The sequence below is a fragment of the Corvus moneduloides genome, chromosome 3 (genome assembly GCF_009650955.1).
Source record: "Corvus moneduloides isolate bCorMon1 chromosome 3, bCorMon1.pri, whole genome shotgun sequence".
In the NCBI taxonomy this organism is placed as follows: Eukaryota; Metazoa; Chordata; class Aves; order Passeriformes; family Corvidae; genus Corvus; species Corvus moneduloides.
In genome coordinates, this window is record NC_045478.1 from 87,505,195 (window position 1) to 87,523,257 (window position 18,063).

Genomic DNA, 18,063 nt, shown 5'->3' on the forward strand with positions numbered 1-18,063 from the left:
AGCTGGGTAAATTTGCTCTAATGTCCAATTCTGATCTGTGTTAGTTTTGTTTGTTTTCTCACTTAAAAGGAAGTCAAATCTTTGGTCTGCGTCTGATACAGAATCTTAGCTGTTGGGGCTATTGGGATAGAGTGCTGAAATCCTTTCTACTTCTCATTTTCTGCTATAGGTTTGTGCTTCCTGGAGAGCACAAACTTTTTGAAATACGATTTTTCTGAGATCACAGCTTGCTAACCTGGATGAGTACACCTGAACTCAGTGTGTTGTTCTCTTTCCTATTATTTATCTTGTCCATCCCTGTGTCACTTTTTGTTGATCTCAGAGGCATCAGAAAAGCACAAGATTCTCCTTTTGCTCTGCTGTGAGATGAAAAACTGTCCTGAGTTCCATTTTTTTTTTAAGCAGAAAGAGCTACAGATGATGTATAGGAGATTTGTCACTGCATACTGATGAAGCTTGGGTCAGTCTCAAAGATATTTATGGCTGACATGAGTCTTTCTTTTGGCCTTTTTTCTTTATTTACAGTGAAGAATGCGAGATCTAACGGCTCAGGTAACGAGCAGTCTGCTGCAGTTTCCAGAGGTGACTGTTCAGGCACTTGGGGAAGATGAAACCACACTAGACTCTGTGCTGTGTGGGAAGTTTTCTGGAGGTGAGCATTTTCCTTTAAATTTGGTTCTGGTATAAAGTTGTTATTGCCTGAAGCACAGGGTCACAGAATCAGGTTTGTTTTGTCAAGATGCATCAGGTTCTGATAGCACAAACAGGATCTTTTAACAATTAGAAATGCTAATATTAAACCATTCATAGAATTGAACACAGAAATTGCAACAGCCTGCTCCAATCTTGTGCCATTAAAATAATTTAGCTGACCATGCTGAGTCAATGAGCCTTCCTCAGCTTTGAATGAAATAGAAGGCAGTTTTCAAAGAAGAAATTGTGTTGTTTTGGGATGTATTTCTTCGTACCAGCTCAAGCGCTGCCCATGTATTTCCAAGGTATTTAATAGGATGCAGATGAGGACCCAGTGAGAGTTGCTGAAAGCAGCTAAGCAGATTAGCTAGCTGACTTTCTAGGTGATCTGAAGGTAGAGCTGGATGCCTGTCTGGATGTCTGGGCTTGTGTTAAGACCAGATAGAATCTTACCTACCTGACTGTAAGTGCAGTAATGGAGCTGATCCTTCCTTTGAGCTTGATGTTCTCCAGTGAAGGAACAAGTGTTAAATTCTTCAGTGAAACAACACTTGTTGAAGTGTAAAAGTTGAAATGCAGTGCCCATTTGAAGATAATTTCCTGTCCAAATCCCTGCCCAGAGTAGTCACGTGTCAAGCAAAATTCTTAAACTGGAAATGAATTGGTTTAGATGGGCTGTATTTGAAGTGTGCTTTGAGACTTGTGTTCCTGTACATATGTAGGTGTTTTCTAGCAAAAGCAAGGCAAGTATGATGTACACGCTAGAGATCAGTCTATTGTAATCTTTATCCCAAACAGTCAACGTTCTTGAGTGCAGGAATGACAAGTACAAATGCAAAGGAACAGGGTTATTAATTTTAGGATGTACTGGTTGAGGGCTGCAGTGGGTGATTTAAAAGCATTGTCCAGAAGTAGGTAGTTCGGTCTTCCTCCCTTTGGCGCGTTTGAGGGAAAGGCGCAGTGACAGCGGCCTCGCTGTTGTTGCAGTTCCTCTGCTGGGGAGTTGTTCAGTCATGTTTCTTTTCCCTTGCAGGCAGAAGTGGCCTGGCGTGGCTGGCGTGTGGCCCTCAGCTGGAGGTGGTGAGCTCTGTGACGGGAGAGCGGCTCTCTGCATATCGCTTCAGCGGAGTGAACGAGCAGCCTCCCGCTGTTCGCGTGGTGACCGAGTTTTCTTGGCAGAAGAGGACTGGACTCCTGGTTGGGTTGGAGGAAGCAGAGGGAAGTGTTCTCTGTCTCTATGACCTTGGGATCTCAAGAGTGGTTAAAGCAGTTGTTCTTCCAGGAAGGGTATGTATCTTTTTGGGGGAACAAAGATTTTGTGTTGTTTGGTGCTGCATAATCCTGTTTGAGGAAAAGCTTTGGAATGTCTCTTTGTAGGATGTATGTTTTCTGTATTACATTAACACGTTGTCAATTAAGAATACCCAGCCAAGAGAGCCATTTTCTCCACACCCTTTTCTGCATTTTCTGTTTTAAGGCTTTAAGGAGCACCATGTTTCTGGTATTATTTTCCACGTGGATATATAACGACTGCATATTTCAGAACTGTCGCATGGTATTTTCCGAATTTTTCCCGGTTTCTATGAGGCAGAAGGGCAGCATTCAGATTCAGTGAGCTGAGAAAAGTTTTCTTTGTTCTTTCCCAGAATGAGCTGGCAGTACACTAGGAGAATAGGAAAAAGCAGTGCATAGCATAGTGGAAAAATATGTCGTTTCAGGAGCTTCTACATGGAAAATAGAAGTAACCGGGGAACATTTTTGGAAGATTCTATGGAAAACTAGTAAAGATTCATTTAGATCTAGTTGTACAATGAAAAAAATATCCTAAACAGAAAAGTTAGAAGCAGCAACACTTGAACCTTGGCTAATTGTGCAGCAAGATGTGTTCTGTATTTCCTCATCACAGTCACCAAGACTTGGAGCTCAAGAATCCGAGTAATCAAAATACTTTTGCTAGTCCTCTGAGCAGCAGAGAAGATTGGAGATTTAATTTGAATCATAAAAATTCTGAAAGAAAACCGAGTTTCCTAAATAACTATAGGTACTTCTAAGATTGGAATTCTTGTGTCCAAGGTAAAGGGTGGATTGTGTAGCAGATGTCCAGGCAGCGCAGTCGTAAGCAAATGCTTGATATGGGAGAGGAGAAAACTTCAGGGGGCTTAAGGGTTTGGATATTTTCCCCCACTTCTGGGGGTAAATAACCTCCCTAAAAAGATGGACCACCTTGTGATGCTCACTTCTTTGCTTTGTTTTCAGACAAAACCTTTGTTGTTGCTGTAAAGCTGCCTGTTTTCATGGTGCTGCATTTGTAAGAGGCCAATCGATAGCCCCTGTTCTTCTGTTGTCCAGCTTTAGTGCAGGAGCCTTGGTGTGCTTGGGTCTCTGCTGGAGCAGTCAGTATTGTGCTGGGTGTGCTGTGGGTGCTGAAGGGTCTTCACCTTGTCCTGAGGTTGTGGGGAATGCTTGTCCTGTCCGGGAGCAGAGAGAGCTCGTGCCTCAGGCTGAGCAAGTTCCTGTTTGGTCTGTTGCTGTTGGTTTAGGCTGCCTTCTACAGTTTTCCTTCCCATCTGTGACAGTGCTGGCACGCATTTAAAATTTTTGTTGGATATTATGAGTCAAAGTGAGGACCAGCACAGATTTTACTAAGCCAGCATCTCCCTCCAAGCCTTTCTAGGAATGTTTCATTCCCATGGAAATGGTGTGTCTGCTGTGGCCCATGGCCACTGCCTTGTTTGCCTTGCAGCCCTGATTTATCCTGTGAAATGTTTGGTAAAGAGGACCTGGACTGTATCACAGTGCCGATGGGCTGTGAGCAGTGGAAGGACTAGATTTAGCTTTGTCTTTCTTACTTAAGTCCCGTACATACAGTAAAGCTTCTAGCATGTAATTGATTTCATGTGTCTTCTCAGATGTAATTATTTCTAAGTAGGAAATGGAAATTGGTAAGCTGTAAAGACAGAATGGGCCATTTAAGTGGAGAGAGCTTTCTTTCTATGAATTTCCTTTTTGCTTGGTATAATTGGGAACAATGCTTTGTTTTTAAGTCTTACGAACCTGTATTTACTTTCTTATTTCTGATGTGCTAATGCTGGCTTCACTTCTGAGTGAATTGAGCTTCCCTTCTGAGTGATTACTCTTGAGCTTGTCAGAAGAGCTTTGCTGTTGACTGCAGTTTCCCGCAGGTGACTGCCATCGAACCCATCAGCAGTGACGGCGGAGCCAGTGTGAGCACCCGGCACCTGCACCAGAGCCTGCGATGGCTCTTTGGAGTGGCAGCGGTGGCTACAGACGTTGGCCATGTCCTTCTGGTTGACCTTTGTTTGGATGATTTATCTTGCAGTCAGAATGAAGTAGAAGCATCGGGTAAGCTGCAGTTTTTAAACTTGAATTTAGAAGTAAGAAAATTTGTTTCTTTTCAAAAGCCAGCATGTACCCCAGTGAAGATCCCAGCGTGCTGACTGACTGCTGACGTTTCTGACACTGCTGATTGCAGATGGCAGTTTGGCATTGTGTGGTCCTGAACTGATCAAAAATTGGGAGTGGCTCAATACCCCTCCTGCTGTTAAGAACACCTCTTGCTGCCCAGATCCCTTTGTCCCTATGATTCTTGTCAGTGGGATGTAGGAATTTTTCCATCTGAGTCCGTGCAGCTGCCTGATAGGAAGTTGTGTCAGAGGTACCATATTTCTTGAGAGGGTTCTCCTGTTTCCATTAATGACTTTGGGCAAATTTTAGGCTTGTGTTTTGAAATAAATCTGGTTTATCAAAGCCCTGCATTTGGGTGAATGAATACTGCAATTTGTGTTTTCAGATTGTGCCCACTGTTTTGGGTATTGTAAGAGTGGTTTCAGGAGTTCATGTCCCTTCAAATAGCTTCATCATGAGGCCCAAACTCCTGATTTATAGAGTCCAAGCAGAATTTGTCTAGAAAGGTTACAGTTGTACCCAGTTTTGAAATAGGATTGAGAATACCTGTCCCATTGGAGAGTCCTTCTTTTCTCTGAATAGGTGCAGAAACAGAAATAGCAAAAAAGGTGTTGCAGAAATGGGTGTTTTGCCTGGGACAGTAGAATTAGATTATACACACTGTATAATCACATCAGTTCCAAATGCAGCTGAAGTGGCATAATACATTCATTTCTTGCCTGCTTTTATGTGTGTAGATCTAGAAGTTGTCACTAGAATTCCTGCTGAAGTTCCACAGAGAAGAGAAGCTGTGACCAGAGAAGGGAGGCATCTCTGTTTTCAATTACGAAGTCCTTCAGGAACAGCAGTATCAACCCTGTGCTACATAAGCAGAAGCAACCAGCTCGTTGTGGGTTTTTCTGATGGCTACTTGTCACTGGGGAATATGAAAACTTTGAAGAGGGCGTAAGTAATACTTTCCACTAGGTCACGCTTGGAGGTGCAGTGCTCTCAATTTTTCTGCTTCTGAAATATATTCATTTCAGAAGACCTTTTTTCTGTGAGTGGGATGTTGGCTATAACCTTGGAGTGTTCAGAAATCCTATTCTGAAATAACTCACACATGGATTAAGTGCAGCGCCTTCTCCGCAGTGGACTGGGATAGTTTTCTTACTGTGCCTGTGGATTGAGGACTTGTGGAAAGCATTGGGACATGTCAGACAGTAGGGATGTGATAGATCTGATTTTTGTAAGTCAGTTTGTTCTGTCCAGTAGTATTCAGTAAAACCAGGCAATGTGTGTATTTCAATGAGACAGGTTTTAGAAATTATTTTTCAGAACCAGTTACTGCAATTAGGGCATCCACTGAAAGGCGTCAGTATGTGAATAATGTGATTTTGGTGATTACATTTTTTTAAGTGACCAGGATGAAACTGGTGAGACATGATAATTCAGTAGCTGATCTGTGCCTGAAAGCATACTTCTTCCTACATTTCACCCTTGATGGAAGTAGGGGGTTGACGTATTCCAAGGCATGGATGTACATGAACCAAAGTTTCTTTGGAAGCCTTGGAGATGAGAGTAAGAAGCATGTAAATTTATAAACAATAGAAAAATTAAGAGATTATTTCAAATCTCTGAAGAGCAATCTCACCTTTAATACTTGGCCAGATTCAGATAGGGGTTTACTTTAGCAAATCTACAGTGACTCACCAAAAATTACTGATACATAAACAGAGAGTGGAGGCATAATTAGGTGTCAGGAAAAGATTGTGAATGTACAACTGAAGTTCAGAAGTCTGGAAGAAAAAATTTGTTACAATGTCCAAGTAAAGAAATGAGAAGCTCCTTCTGTTTGGTGCTGTTTTAAATATGTTCAGATTTACTGCATTTTAAGTTCAATATTAAAGTAGGCTTCAACAATAGGAACAGTCTTTTCCCCAACAGCTGAACTGAATAATTTCTGTTCCTCTTCCTGGGGCAGTGGAGGACATGAACAGAGGTTATTGCTTTGATGGACAGAAATCTCCTCACCTTGACTGCTGCATAAAAAATAGTCACTTGCTTGACTCAATTATTTGTCTTTTCTTGTCTTTTTTTTTTCTTTTTTTGCAACCCTGTAGGCACTACACTCAGCTTGGAGGAGGGAGGATTCCTGTCTGTGCTCTTACTTTTCAAGAGCCTGAGAGTGATCTTCAAAATTGTTGCTACTTGTGGGCTGTTCAGTCTACACAACAAAGGTAAATAAAAATTACCATAACCGACTGATTTTGCTATTTTTTTTTTTTTTTTGATATTTGGACACATACAGCTGTCCCTAAAGGAGGGTAATGACAGTATTACTGGTTGCTTCATAAGAGCTTCAGAAGTCTTTGGAGTCCTTGTGTGCCAGTTCAGCTTCCCTAGCAGAAAATGAACAGTGTTCAGCAAGCAAATCAATGGTTTCCAGCTGGGATAAGGAATAAGTCAGAGTGTGGAAGGGTGCAGTGCATGCAAGAGAGGGACTGTAACTTTGGTGGGAAAGGGACAAATATACCTTCCTCTCTCAGCATCAGCAAGCTGCTTAGCCCAGCTGCTCACAGAGTGGCAGTCTTTTTAAGTTTGACTTTAAAGAAGTTTTTCTGGAGAATGCTTTACTGTGAAAAGCGATTTCCAACAATTGTAGGTCCATACTGCATATTAAAGCTTTCCAATGATATAGTTAGCATTTACCCCTGAAGCTGTTAGTGTCAAAATTTCCTGCTTTCTGTTTTACTGGCTGAATGGGACCAATTATCATGTTTTGGGAAGCAGTGTTTTTCTTTTCAGCAAGAGCATGCTCTTAAGTAAGTTTCAGCCTAGATCTAATAAAATGCTAATGAGGATTGTAAAGCCGCTTTGTAATCAAATCTCCTCATTTATACTTTTTTTTCAGGGAAGGGAATGCTGTGAGTTTACATCTGTTGCAGTTAGCATTTGGTGACAGGAAACACCTGTCATCAGGACAAGTCACATATGAGGTAAGACAGGCCTATATGTGAGAGATGAAAAGATAAAGTTTCCCTGAGTATCAGTTAAGTTGGCTCTTTGTATATGAATGAAAACTGAAATTTCTAGTTATTAAAATGAAAGCCTGATGGGTTTATGGAATTATAGTGCTTTATCTTATGGAACTGTTCTTTGGTATGGTGGACATCTTGTTCAGGACAGCATCTTTTATTAAAAATTATTTTAGTCATTTTATAAGAAAGATGAGATTCTTTGCTTAGGCTTCATGTTAGTTTTTCAAAGAGATGGTTTTGATTTTTCTTAGCTGCTGTGCATGTGTATCTGTTATTTCTAAAATTCCTGAATAAAAGAGAATGGAATGTGCATGCTTTAGGGCAAATTTTACCATTTTTTCTTTTCAGTAATGAAAGACTTTTTAATCTGTTTGTTTATTTTAGACACATTTTGTTTTTATTTGTAGCATTTTCTGGAACCATTAAGAGAAAGTTTGTCTCTTCTCAGATTAGATGAATTAAATGTATAGATTGAGAATGTGTGCTTTCATGCCAGTTCATTTTAGATCTCTGAAAGTTTAGGAAGCTTGTTTTTTGTTTGGTAGTGATTTTGCTGATTTTTTAGTTTGATGTTTTGTTGGGCTTTTTAATTGTAGAGCTGCTATTTGTCCACAATGCACACACATTCACATGTTGTATGGTAGACAGGTTGAATGAAGGCTGTACTGAAAGACAGTATTTGGGTTAATGCTTACTTAGAAAGTGATGGTGGCAGAGGTTCAGGGCCATCCTTTCTGCATATGTGTTTCTGTATATCTCAAAGCAGTTTGCTTACTCTGTAGTAGTTTGGAATCTTAAACACATTGTCCATGTTCATCCCATGTCCTCTCGATAAGGAATTGAGGGATATTTCACCCATTAGTTGCCTACAAGATTAGAGGAGGAGCTGATAAGAGCTTATGTGGTTTGAAAGAAGATTGTAAATCTCTAGGAAGTTCTCATCGTTACTAGAGAGATGGGTGTTCACTCTATTGATGTGCCTATCGATAACGTCTCGTGACAGACCTTTAGCTGCTGTAATGTCAGGTTCTGTGATCAAAACATGGAGCAAAGACTTTGTGTGCTGATGTGTTGCATTGTTTCAGATGTCTCTCTAACTGTATATTCAGGTAAAGACACCTTGATGATGCAAGGAATTCTGCAACACATTTTAGATCTAGACTAATGTTAGGGAAATGCTAGATTTTGAAAATGTGCAAAAGCCTTTACAGCCAAACTTGCCCATTATGACTTGACACTTAATTCTCTTGCATGTCAGATGTAGTTCCTATTGACAGGAAACATGCAGTATAGTAAGCATGTCAGATATTGCATTGTTTCATATTTATGAATTTATGTTTCATATTCGTATGTATGTTGTTATTTCAAACTGACCTTTCCTCTCTTCTTCATTTTTTTCCCCTAGGGTTTTAAATACTGTGTCAAACTCTTCAGTTTAGATCTCAGTGGTGGCATCTTTCCCTGGAGACGGCAGACCAGCAATACTAAATTCCTCAGCTTTCAGACCATAGAAAAACTTCACAACCATGCTGACAGAGAGGATATCATTAATGAAGGTTTGTTCTGATGTCCCTGTTTGGTTATTCTAAACTACATGATTTGGGAATCTAAGCAATGAATACTGTTCTATACTCACAATCTTGAAGTCTTAAATATTCGTCTAGCTAACCTTGTTGGGCTTATTTAAAAAAAAACTGAGTGCTTAAGTTATGTGAGAATTCTTATCCCTCTGAACATCATTCTTTAAGGGAAAAAGTAGGTTTTATTTTATGTTTGCTGGGATGCTAGAGCAGTGTATGGGGTCATCTGCATAATGCTGGTCAGTCAGCTTGTTCTGGCAGTTGTCTTCATTGAACAGTAATATCATTCTGTCTATTGCTTAGGAGTGTTGCCTGATTTTTTTTTATCCTGCTCAAACCTCTGGCTGCATCTAGTGAATCTAGTTCCCCAGGGCTCAGAACTGGGGCCAGTCCTGTGAGATGTCTTTATCAATGATCTGAATGAGGGGATCGAGTGCACCCTCAGTAAGTTTGGGATGACGCCACCCTGGAGAAGTGTGTTGATCTGCTGGAGGGTAGGAAGGCTCTGCAGAGGGATCTGCACAGGCTGGATTGATGGACTGAAGCAAATTGTATGAGGTTCAGACTCCTCTTGCAATGCTACAAGCTTGGGAAAAAGTGGCTGGAAATGTGCCTGGTGGAAAGTACCTAGCAGTTCTACATGACAGCTGGCTGAACATGAGCCACCCCACCACATTAAAAAACCCCAAATCCCCAAAATAACAACAAGAACCTTTTCTGTCTCATTTTTATCAAGTATGAGGCATGGCGAAAAACTGTTAGTTTTCTGATGGTTTCTAATTAGATTTTATTCAGAACCTGCTCAAGTTAATTTCTAGGCACACATTAGCTTCTGTTGGATGTGTGTTGAGGCTAGCAGTGAAGTTGTCTTCTGAATTGTGAAGGTAATTTTTCTACGCAAAGGCAGTTTCAGAAGCTGACAAAATGGCACAGAAGCTCACAATGAGACATAGCAAAGCGTGTGAGGATCCCTAAATGGTAGTGATGAACTGAAGAGAGAACAGAGAAACATTTTGCTCAACATACGGCCTTCTTTTTGTTCCTTGCTCTATTAGAGTAAATGATATTCACGTACTTTGTTTTACATCTAGAGAATGTGTCACGTTGCGCGCCAGCTCAAAGAGAGCCTGGAGGTCTAGCCGCAACCTGACTGGTCCTAGGCAGTCCACACAAAAAGAGAGGACGCAGGAGAGAATGAGCTCCTCACACCGAGGGAGCTGTCTCCAAGCAGGGTGTGAGGGCACGCAGGTGGAGGCAAAGAAGTAGAGAGAAGGGACTCCTCGTGTAGGTTCCATGCAGAAGGTTTAGTCACACGAAAGGGTAGGGAGAAAGAGCCAAGGATCTGAGGGTGTCCAGGAATTTATAGTGGGGCTAGGAAAGGCAGGGATAAGGGATACAGCCAATGGGATATGGGATAGGAGGCGGGGTTGAGAGCAAGGGAACCAATGGGATTAACACATAGGCGGGACTAAGGGAAGGAGCCAATGGGGTGGTCGAGTCTAATAGAACTTTCTAGAACTTACATTAACTTAAGGGAAATAAATATACATAGACTTAAACATAAAATGGGGTGGGGAAAACATGGACCAATCTTACAAAAATATGTAAACTGTGGAACTGGGGGGATTTTGGGCTCTCACCCTAACTAGAGTGAGGCATTAAGCTTTGGTGCCTGACCACCACAGCTTGGTGTCAGTTGTATTCTCAGAGCGTAGAGTGGCCACTTGTACTGTCACAAGAATGCATTGTCCCCAGAGAACACAGAACATTCTGCTTATTGGGAGAACTAGAATAGAACATTGGGAAAGTTTTATGTTAAAATTTCTATTCCAGTTTCCTGTTTGTATTTTTAAGTATTATTTATTTAGTCTGATAATTTTGTTCTTTTACTGTGACTCGTTAGACTTCGTATATATCAATCATGCTAGCTGAGTGATACAACTGTATGAGATAATTTACAAGTGTGCTTTCTAAAAACAGCAATCTGTGTTCCTAGCATGTTTTTTCCCCAAATTATTCACACAGCATGTAAAACCTAAGTAATTAATAATTGTGTATTTGATTTTGTTAGGAACAAGTATAATTTGAACAAGAAAAAGATGCAGTATGACTGAACATATTGCAGAGATGGTTGCTATTCCATATTTTTTTATTATTCCTGGTAAGTGTTGTACTTTGTGAGTTTCATGAGAGCAAATATCTCATATTTTCTACAAGAAGAAACAATGTCTTTTCTTTGACAGTAATCTCTCCTGACACCAGTGTATCAATCTTCAGTTGGCAAGTGAATACCTATGGTCAGGGAAAACCATCTACTTACTTGGGTGTGTTTGACATCAATCGCTGGTATCATGCTCAAATGCCAGACTCACTGAGGTAGGTTTTAGTTAAGTTGCTTTCAATATCCCTACAAAGGATTAATTTGAAAGTCCTCTGTTGAGCTTATGCACTTGTTTTCTTTAAGGCCAGAAGAATTCCGTCATGATTGCCCCTATTTTGCACTGTGGTCTCTGGATCCTGTAATAAGCATGACTTCTCCAAATCTCATTTTGGATATTCTGGTACACGAGCGTAGTCTAAGTCGGGGGGTTCCTCCTTCTTATCCACCACCTGAACAGTTTTTCAATCCAAGCACCTATAATTTTGGTAGGTATTTCAGTGCTTTTCATTTGAATAGTGACAAGCTTCAGTTGAGGTCAAATGCCACTTAGGGGTTCTCCTTCTTGTTCATTGTTTGTCACACAAAAACCAAACCAAGCAACCCCCACAAACCTTCTCCAACCTGGTTACCTGTCCTGACAAGGTATTTAGCTTGTGCAACATATCTGACAGGCTGCTGACTTTTGGGTTTTGGGGCTTCTGTAACACAGCCTGGGAAGGGGTGATGGTCATAAAATGAAATGACTTGGAGCTGAGGCCCAAAGCACAGCATCTGGGTGGCACTGGAGCTTAAGTTTCTATGGTCAGACAGTAACTACTTTTTAAAGAAAGTTTGTAGGTGATCTGCTGAAGGCAAGGGCTGCTCGAGGTTTGTCTTTCCAGAGGGCACTATTGAAAAAGCACAAACTGGTGATAAGGTAACAATGTCTGTCAAACGTTCTTGTTTCTGCAGATGTTACGTGCTTGCTCAGCTCGGGAGTTGTTCACATGACTTGCACCGGCTTCCAGAAGGAGGTGACTTTTTTGCTGTATCTCTGTTGAGACTGTCCAGAGATGAACCTTTTCAAGCTTCTCTCTTGCAGTGCTTTGAGTGTCAGAGACCACTTTATGCTCACACAGCCCATCCACATGCATAACTGCAGTCACATCCTGCCAGTTTCATGCAAATAGTGCTGTTCTAGGGAGGCAGAGCAGGGATTGAATGGCTGGAAAGGAATGCAGCATTGCTGTAGTAGGAAGAAAGGGTGTGGTGGAAGTTGGGGAAAGCATTTTCTTCTTGGTACTGTCTGCACAGCGTGGAGTAGGGTATGGACCCCGATGAACTTGAGAAAGGAGGACAGCATGGAGAAAAGGGAGAAGTTATTTAACTGTTTCAGAATTAATTAAGGTAAATGCATGTTTTTCTCCCAACCTTGGCCAAATTATAACTTCTGAGCCACTGCACAGCTTGTGACAAATCCTTTCAAATTAAGTTCCAGCTCACTAAATATACCCATGTAAATCATCTTTGGCACAAACAAGCACAGAAGTGTGATTTAAAGTTGTGTGTTAGTTTTAACTTCTACAGAATATAATTTGTGTCAGGGAAAATACCAGGGCTCGAGTATTGACAGACAGGCTGGAAAATACTTCCTTTAGCATTGCAAGGGTTAGTGTTTTCTTTTACAGGATACTGTCTATAAACTGAAACTGTTAGTTTGTCTGTTGTTTTTACGACAGAGCCCTAGTGATTGAATGCTGTCTTAAATCTGTGTGTTTTGATTGATGTTTCAGACCTTGAAGTTCTTGAAGAAATCTGGTCCTTTAATAAGTGAAGCCATTCGTGACAGCTACACTCGGTGTCTTGTAGCTGGCTTGCTGTCTCCAAGACTGGTTGATGTCCAGCCATCCAGTTTGAGTCAGGTGAGTGTACACTGGGGAATCCAGGGGGAATACATCCATCTTATCTGAAGGCTCTAGAGGCTATAAGACCATGATTTTTTTATTACAAGTTGCTCTGACAGGCAGGTTTTGACATTAGGTAGCAGAAGTAATAATATTTTTAGATCCAACCTTCTGACTGGGAACAGCCCTAAGAGGTCTGTCTTTAGTGACCTGTGTGTTAATTCCGTGCCCCAGGTACTCACGCGGAAGCATGCAGTCAGTGCTGGGCATGTGCATCAGAGAGCAGCTTTCCCTAGGAACAGCCTTTATCCTCTTCGTGTCTCAGAGCCTTGGTTGCAGTGTACTAGGTGGCAGAGTGGCCTCCCTCAGATGTGCACTATTGCGAACACCAGCTTGCTGCACTAGACATCATTTGCTTCCAAGGAAGTGCTGACCAATTACAATTGTCATCTTACCAGACAATCTCATTGCCAGTTCCCCTCATTTTTCTTCATCAGTAGGTTTTTCTGCACCCTCTCAAAAGTGATCTTATCTCTGTAGCCTTTGTCTTCAGCTGTGGTGGCTTGATTTCCTCCTCTTAGAGTGCCCTCTTGCTGCAACAACTGCATCACCTGTATCTTTCAACACTGCTACGTTCTGTCTGCCACCACAGTGGTTTCACACCCCTCTCTCACGGGTTTTCCATTTGTGGTGCAACGAACTTTGTCTCATCTGAAGAGTTTCCTGAAAGAAGGAGCCTTTGTGATGAACAACCCATCTTTCTCCAGGCAAGGGCAAAGCTAAAGGGTTGGATGGTCATCATGGAGTGCAGCAGTAAGCATTAGGAAGGGGAGAGCAGTCTTCCTCCTGCCTTCATCTTCCTGTCTGTAGGCTTCTTCACCAAATGTGGAAATGTGTTAGGGAAAATAACATTTCTGCATAGTGGGTAGCTAAAACAAATTTGGCAAGCTGACCCAGCCCAGAGAATGTTTATTTTTCAAGCCTGATGTAGGCTCTTACATTCTGATTAGATGTTCTGATGTCAACTCTGGTGTGAAATTACTTGGGAAAGCAAGACATTTTATGATGACCTTTGCTGAACTGTGATTATATTGTTCAGAGACTGCATTGAGCAGGGATTGCTTTTGAATACTAGAAAGAAAAATTTCAGAATTAGGGTCAAGAAGCTTGGAATTTTGTTTGGTACCCTAAGAGGTAGTTGGCATGTTTCCTTGCCTGAAATGCATTTTCAGAAAACAATGGAAATATCTGTATGTCTTTTAATATGTAGAAATTGCTCTTAAATGTAATGTTTTTACCTAGAACACAAACTTTTTGATTTGTTTAAAAAAAAATAGAGGGAAGAAAAAATGAAAAATCGTATGCAGGATCATTTCACCTGAAAGAAATGTCTGAACACCAGCTGAAATAAGCTTATTTGCCGTGTGTGTGCATGCCTGTGCATTATCCTTCTCGAGGATTGCCATGGCATTAGAATACAGAATTTGAACAGAAATTTCTGCCTATTGGAACTGAAATGTTTCCCTTCTTTATGGTACTTTAACAAATTGTAGCTTAATGTTTTGGCTGTCAAAGCTGCTTCATGTCTTGCTGGTCTTGGGAGCTGCTTGGCCTCAGCTTCACTGTTTCCATGCAAACACAGTTGTGTTTGCTCTATCCCCTTCACGTGTTCCTGATGGCAAAGGGGGGTGCCCAAAGTGCATCATGGGTGTGAGCAGAGGATGTAACTGCAAATAGTTAACTGGGACTCAGTAAATGGAGACTGAAACCCCAAGGCACAGAAATAGAGATTAACATTAGCCTGTGTGAGGTTGAAATGTCAGAGGAAAACTTTCCTGTGTTCCTCAAACCAGCAATCAGTCCAGCCCGTGGCTGGAATTCAGAAAGAATCAAGAATCGGGAATTAGTTGCGTTTGCACCAGTGGACTTTGTGATGTCTGAATGAGTATCCAGTTAGAAACAAACACTTGTGTCGATGGCTCGGGAATGAAAAGTAGGTGAGGTTGTGATTTGCTTTTGTCTGTTGTGCTTAGGAGGAGCAGTTAGAAGCGGTGTTGTCAGCTGCTGTGCAGACAGGTTCTTTAGAACTTCTGACGGGATGCATTAAACACTGGACTTCTGAAGGTAATGCTGCTTCCAGTGTTTTTATGTTCTGTCTGTTTTGGTGAGAAATTGTGGCTTCACGTCCTTTTTGTTTTCTCTTTCTACAGAGCAGCCAAGTTCTGCTGTAAATTTACGGTTTGTTCTTGAGTGGACGTGGAGCAAAGTGATCTGTACAAAAGATGAACTGGACCAAATATGTGAGTACTGGTGTGGTCGTTTTTGAAAGCTCAGGTCATTCTTTGTAGTGGATCCTATTCATAATCTGCCGGTATATGGTACTGCTTCTTTAAGTGTTCTCTAAGTGTTGTGTGGTTGTTGAAGTGTCCTCTGGAAGTCTGCAGTTGCTCTGCTGACTGATGATTTGATATTCATCCTTGACAAGGTGTTCCGCTGTTTGACGGCTCCTGCAACTTCATTGACCCCCAGACACTACAGTCCCTTCAGCACTGCCAGCTGCTTCTGAGCAACCTCAGCACAGTCCTGAACTGTTTTCTAACAGAAGCCCGAGAGCTTACTGAGAAAGGTTGGTGAAAGCACTGCGAAGCCTTGGGTCCGTTTGTTAAGGTTTGGAAGGATGCTTGGGTTGTAACTGTGGAGACAGGAGCTGCTGTTGTTTTGGATGGCTGGGAGAGTGTCAGATTGAGCTGGGAGGAGGGGCTTAAGTCTGAGAAGCTGGGACTGTGATTTAAGATGCTTTGAGTTCAGGGCAGCAGCTTGTGGAGGTCATGAGGCTGGGTAGGGGAGGCTGCATTGCTTCAGCAGTGAGCTGAGTAAGCACCTGGGTGGCACTTACAGCAACTGAGTGTGGCAGTGCTGAGAAGTGTTCCTAGTTCTTAGCTCGTGATCGATAGCTGTGTGCAAATTGCTGGAAATATAAAGGAAGCTGAAATGAGTAATGTGTAAAAGCAAGTTCCTTGATTTATTTTGGCTTCTGATTTTATTAATTGTTGTTGGCATATTGTGGGCAAAAGAAGACACTCTCTTTGCTGAAGTAACAATCTCTGCTACACGGGAAACAAATGTCTTTTTCCTGAGTAAATCTAATTGATAAGGTTTGGGTTTTTTTAAATTTTAATTTTTAGTGAGTCTGTTTCTTTGTAGTGCTTGGTTTCTTTTGGGGGTGGGTGAATGGTGTTTCGTTTTTTCAAATTCAGAAGTGATCTGGGGGGACAAATACAAGTAAAAAGAGTTCCACCGTGTTTTTTTAGGCTTTCTATTTGTTCTGCTGAAGGGAGTTTTGTAAAAAGGAGAGGAATTGCAATATCCAAATAATCTTTTGCCTTTTTTTCAGGTTTTACAGACTTGACAAATAAGCAGGTGGTAACCAGCCTCATTTCTTTGTATGCACAAGTGGTGATCTGGTTCTGTCGATCCAGTCTCCTGCCTGAGGGTTTAGGTAAGCAGAACCTGTATTGCCAGAACACTTGAGAGTAAAAGCAGTACCTGCATGTTTGGAACCTTTTGTGTATTGCTGGAGGTGAAAATACACCTTGGAAATGCTCTGAAATTAGACACCTTATAAATTCCATTGTCAGCCTTAATTGTCTGACAGATGCTCACACGACACATTCAAAAACCATTCCAAACCGACAAAAGAGTTGTTTATTTAGGAGCGACCTGAGCTTACTTTGCGTGCTCTGAACGCTGCATCAGCTGCAAACTTGAAACTGATCTTGAGACAAGAAGAAGTAGTTGAGCCTTTTATCTTAGTTCTCTTTTAGCAAAGGCAGAAACATGGATTCTTTGAGAGTTGGAGGTTTCTTGAGGTTGTGTAGTTTCTGTCTGTCTAGTCCAAAGTTGTAGTTGAAAAACGTGGTCTTACTTCTTTAACTTGCTTTTACTTTATCACCTGTAGATGACCATATGCATTTGTCCAGACCTTTCTACAATTACCCTCTGATTCAGAGCTACTATACGGGTCACCGACAGAAACTCCAGCGCTTATCAAGGTAAGACTTACAGGAAATCTCTAGAAAGCCTGCACTGTTAGTTAGACTGGGTGAGCATGGTTACTTTGGCAGTTAAAACCCTTTGTCTGCACTTCCTTGGCATTCCACATAACAGAGCAGGAAAGCAAACCTGGAACCCAAACAGTCACTGCAGCTCTTCTCTTGATTTCTGCTTTGGACTGCCTCATTAATTCATTGTGACCTAAGGAGCATCTTTCCTCCGTGTCAGAAATCTGTGACACCGAGAGGCTGGAATGAGTGTTTTCCTCTGTCCAAACCCTTGCTCTCTTTTGTTGCAGAGGAAAGTGGGATTCTGACTGCTTGATGATTGATGGAATGGTTTCCCAGCTGGGAGAGCAAGTTGAGAAGTTGTGGCAGAGAGATGAAGGCGGCACTGGGAAATACCCACCTGTCAGTTTACACGTGAGTGTTCTGTTCACTGAAAACCCCAGCAGCAGCAGCAGCAGTCCCCTAAAGCCAGGGATTCTGAAAGACAGGAGCATTAGAAAACCTTTTCATCTTTCATTTCAGGCACTGCTGGATCTCTATTTGCTAGAAAGCATTGAAGAAAGTGACAAACATGCAATTGTATCCTTTGCAGATTTTGTTGTTACCTCTTCAGTGTGTGCACATGAATGTTCTTCCACGTTTGTCACCAGGTGTTTTTCGCAAAGTCTTTTCTGATACAAGAAAATATGTTCCCTAAAATATTCAAGATAAAATCCTCCCTTAGTTTTTCTCAAAATTCAACACAGTTTATAATTTTTTAAAGCACTCCTATATGTAGCAAAGGACTGTGAGTTAGAATGGTGCCCTGAAATGTGCTGCTTCAGAGCAAAAGGATTTGTAACAGTGGTTTTCCAGTAGCTGATTTTTGCCAAAATCATTTGTCTCGCAGCCCAGCTAACAATATTTGCTTTTTTGTGTGTGTTAGAAGTGCAGGCACACAGAATAATAAAGAGGGAGGAGAGAACAGTCATTGGGCAGAAACCTAATTTTTGAGCTGCTGGAACATGCAGGCTTGCCTTTGTTGGCTAAACCATGAGGGGAGCCTGGAGAGCAAGGGGGTTAAAAATGGTTGTAGTATTCCAGGGCTGCTTTACTAGAACACGTCCTTAACAAAGGATGTCAGAAAGGGAAGATGAGACATTGAGTGAGGGATCCACATACAGTTTTAAACACAGTTTCAATCAGACAGTGCTAAGTTGCATTGTAAGGGCACTAAAATTTCTCTTTTATTAAGAATGA

The 18,063-nt window shown here is 41.5% G+C and overlaps 1 protein-coding gene across 1 annotated transcript in view; it reads left to right on the forward strand.

The window, feature by feature from the left end:
* Nucleotides 1-525: 525 nt before the first annotated feature.
* Nucleotides 526-18,063, forward strand: part of LOC116441080 (protein ELYS-like) — a 32,851-nt gene continuing 15,313 nt past the window's right edge. Inside the window, 18 exon segments of the mRNA XM_032102618.1 lie at nt 526-652; nt 1,727-1,980; nt 3,876-4,056; nt 4,857-5,064; nt 6,222-6,338; nt 7,013-7,097; nt 8,545-8,695; nt 10,963-11,095; nt 11,184-11,365; nt 11,832-11,893; nt 12,653-12,781; nt 14,797-14,887; nt 14,974-15,063; nt 15,249-15,389; nt 16,158-16,262; nt 16,722-16,815; nt 17,115-17,238; nt 17,347-17,403. Coding sequence (XP_031958509.1) covers nt 532-652; nt 1,727-1,980; nt 3,876-4,056; nt 4,857-5,064; nt 6,222-6,338; nt 7,013-7,097; nt 8,545-8,695; nt 10,963-11,095; nt 11,184-11,365; nt 11,832-11,893; nt 12,653-12,781; nt 14,797-14,887; nt 14,974-15,063; nt 15,249-15,389; nt 16,158-16,262; nt 16,722-16,815; nt 17,115-17,238; nt 17,347-17,403 — 2,325 coding nt within the window. The 5' untranslated portion in view covers nt 526-531.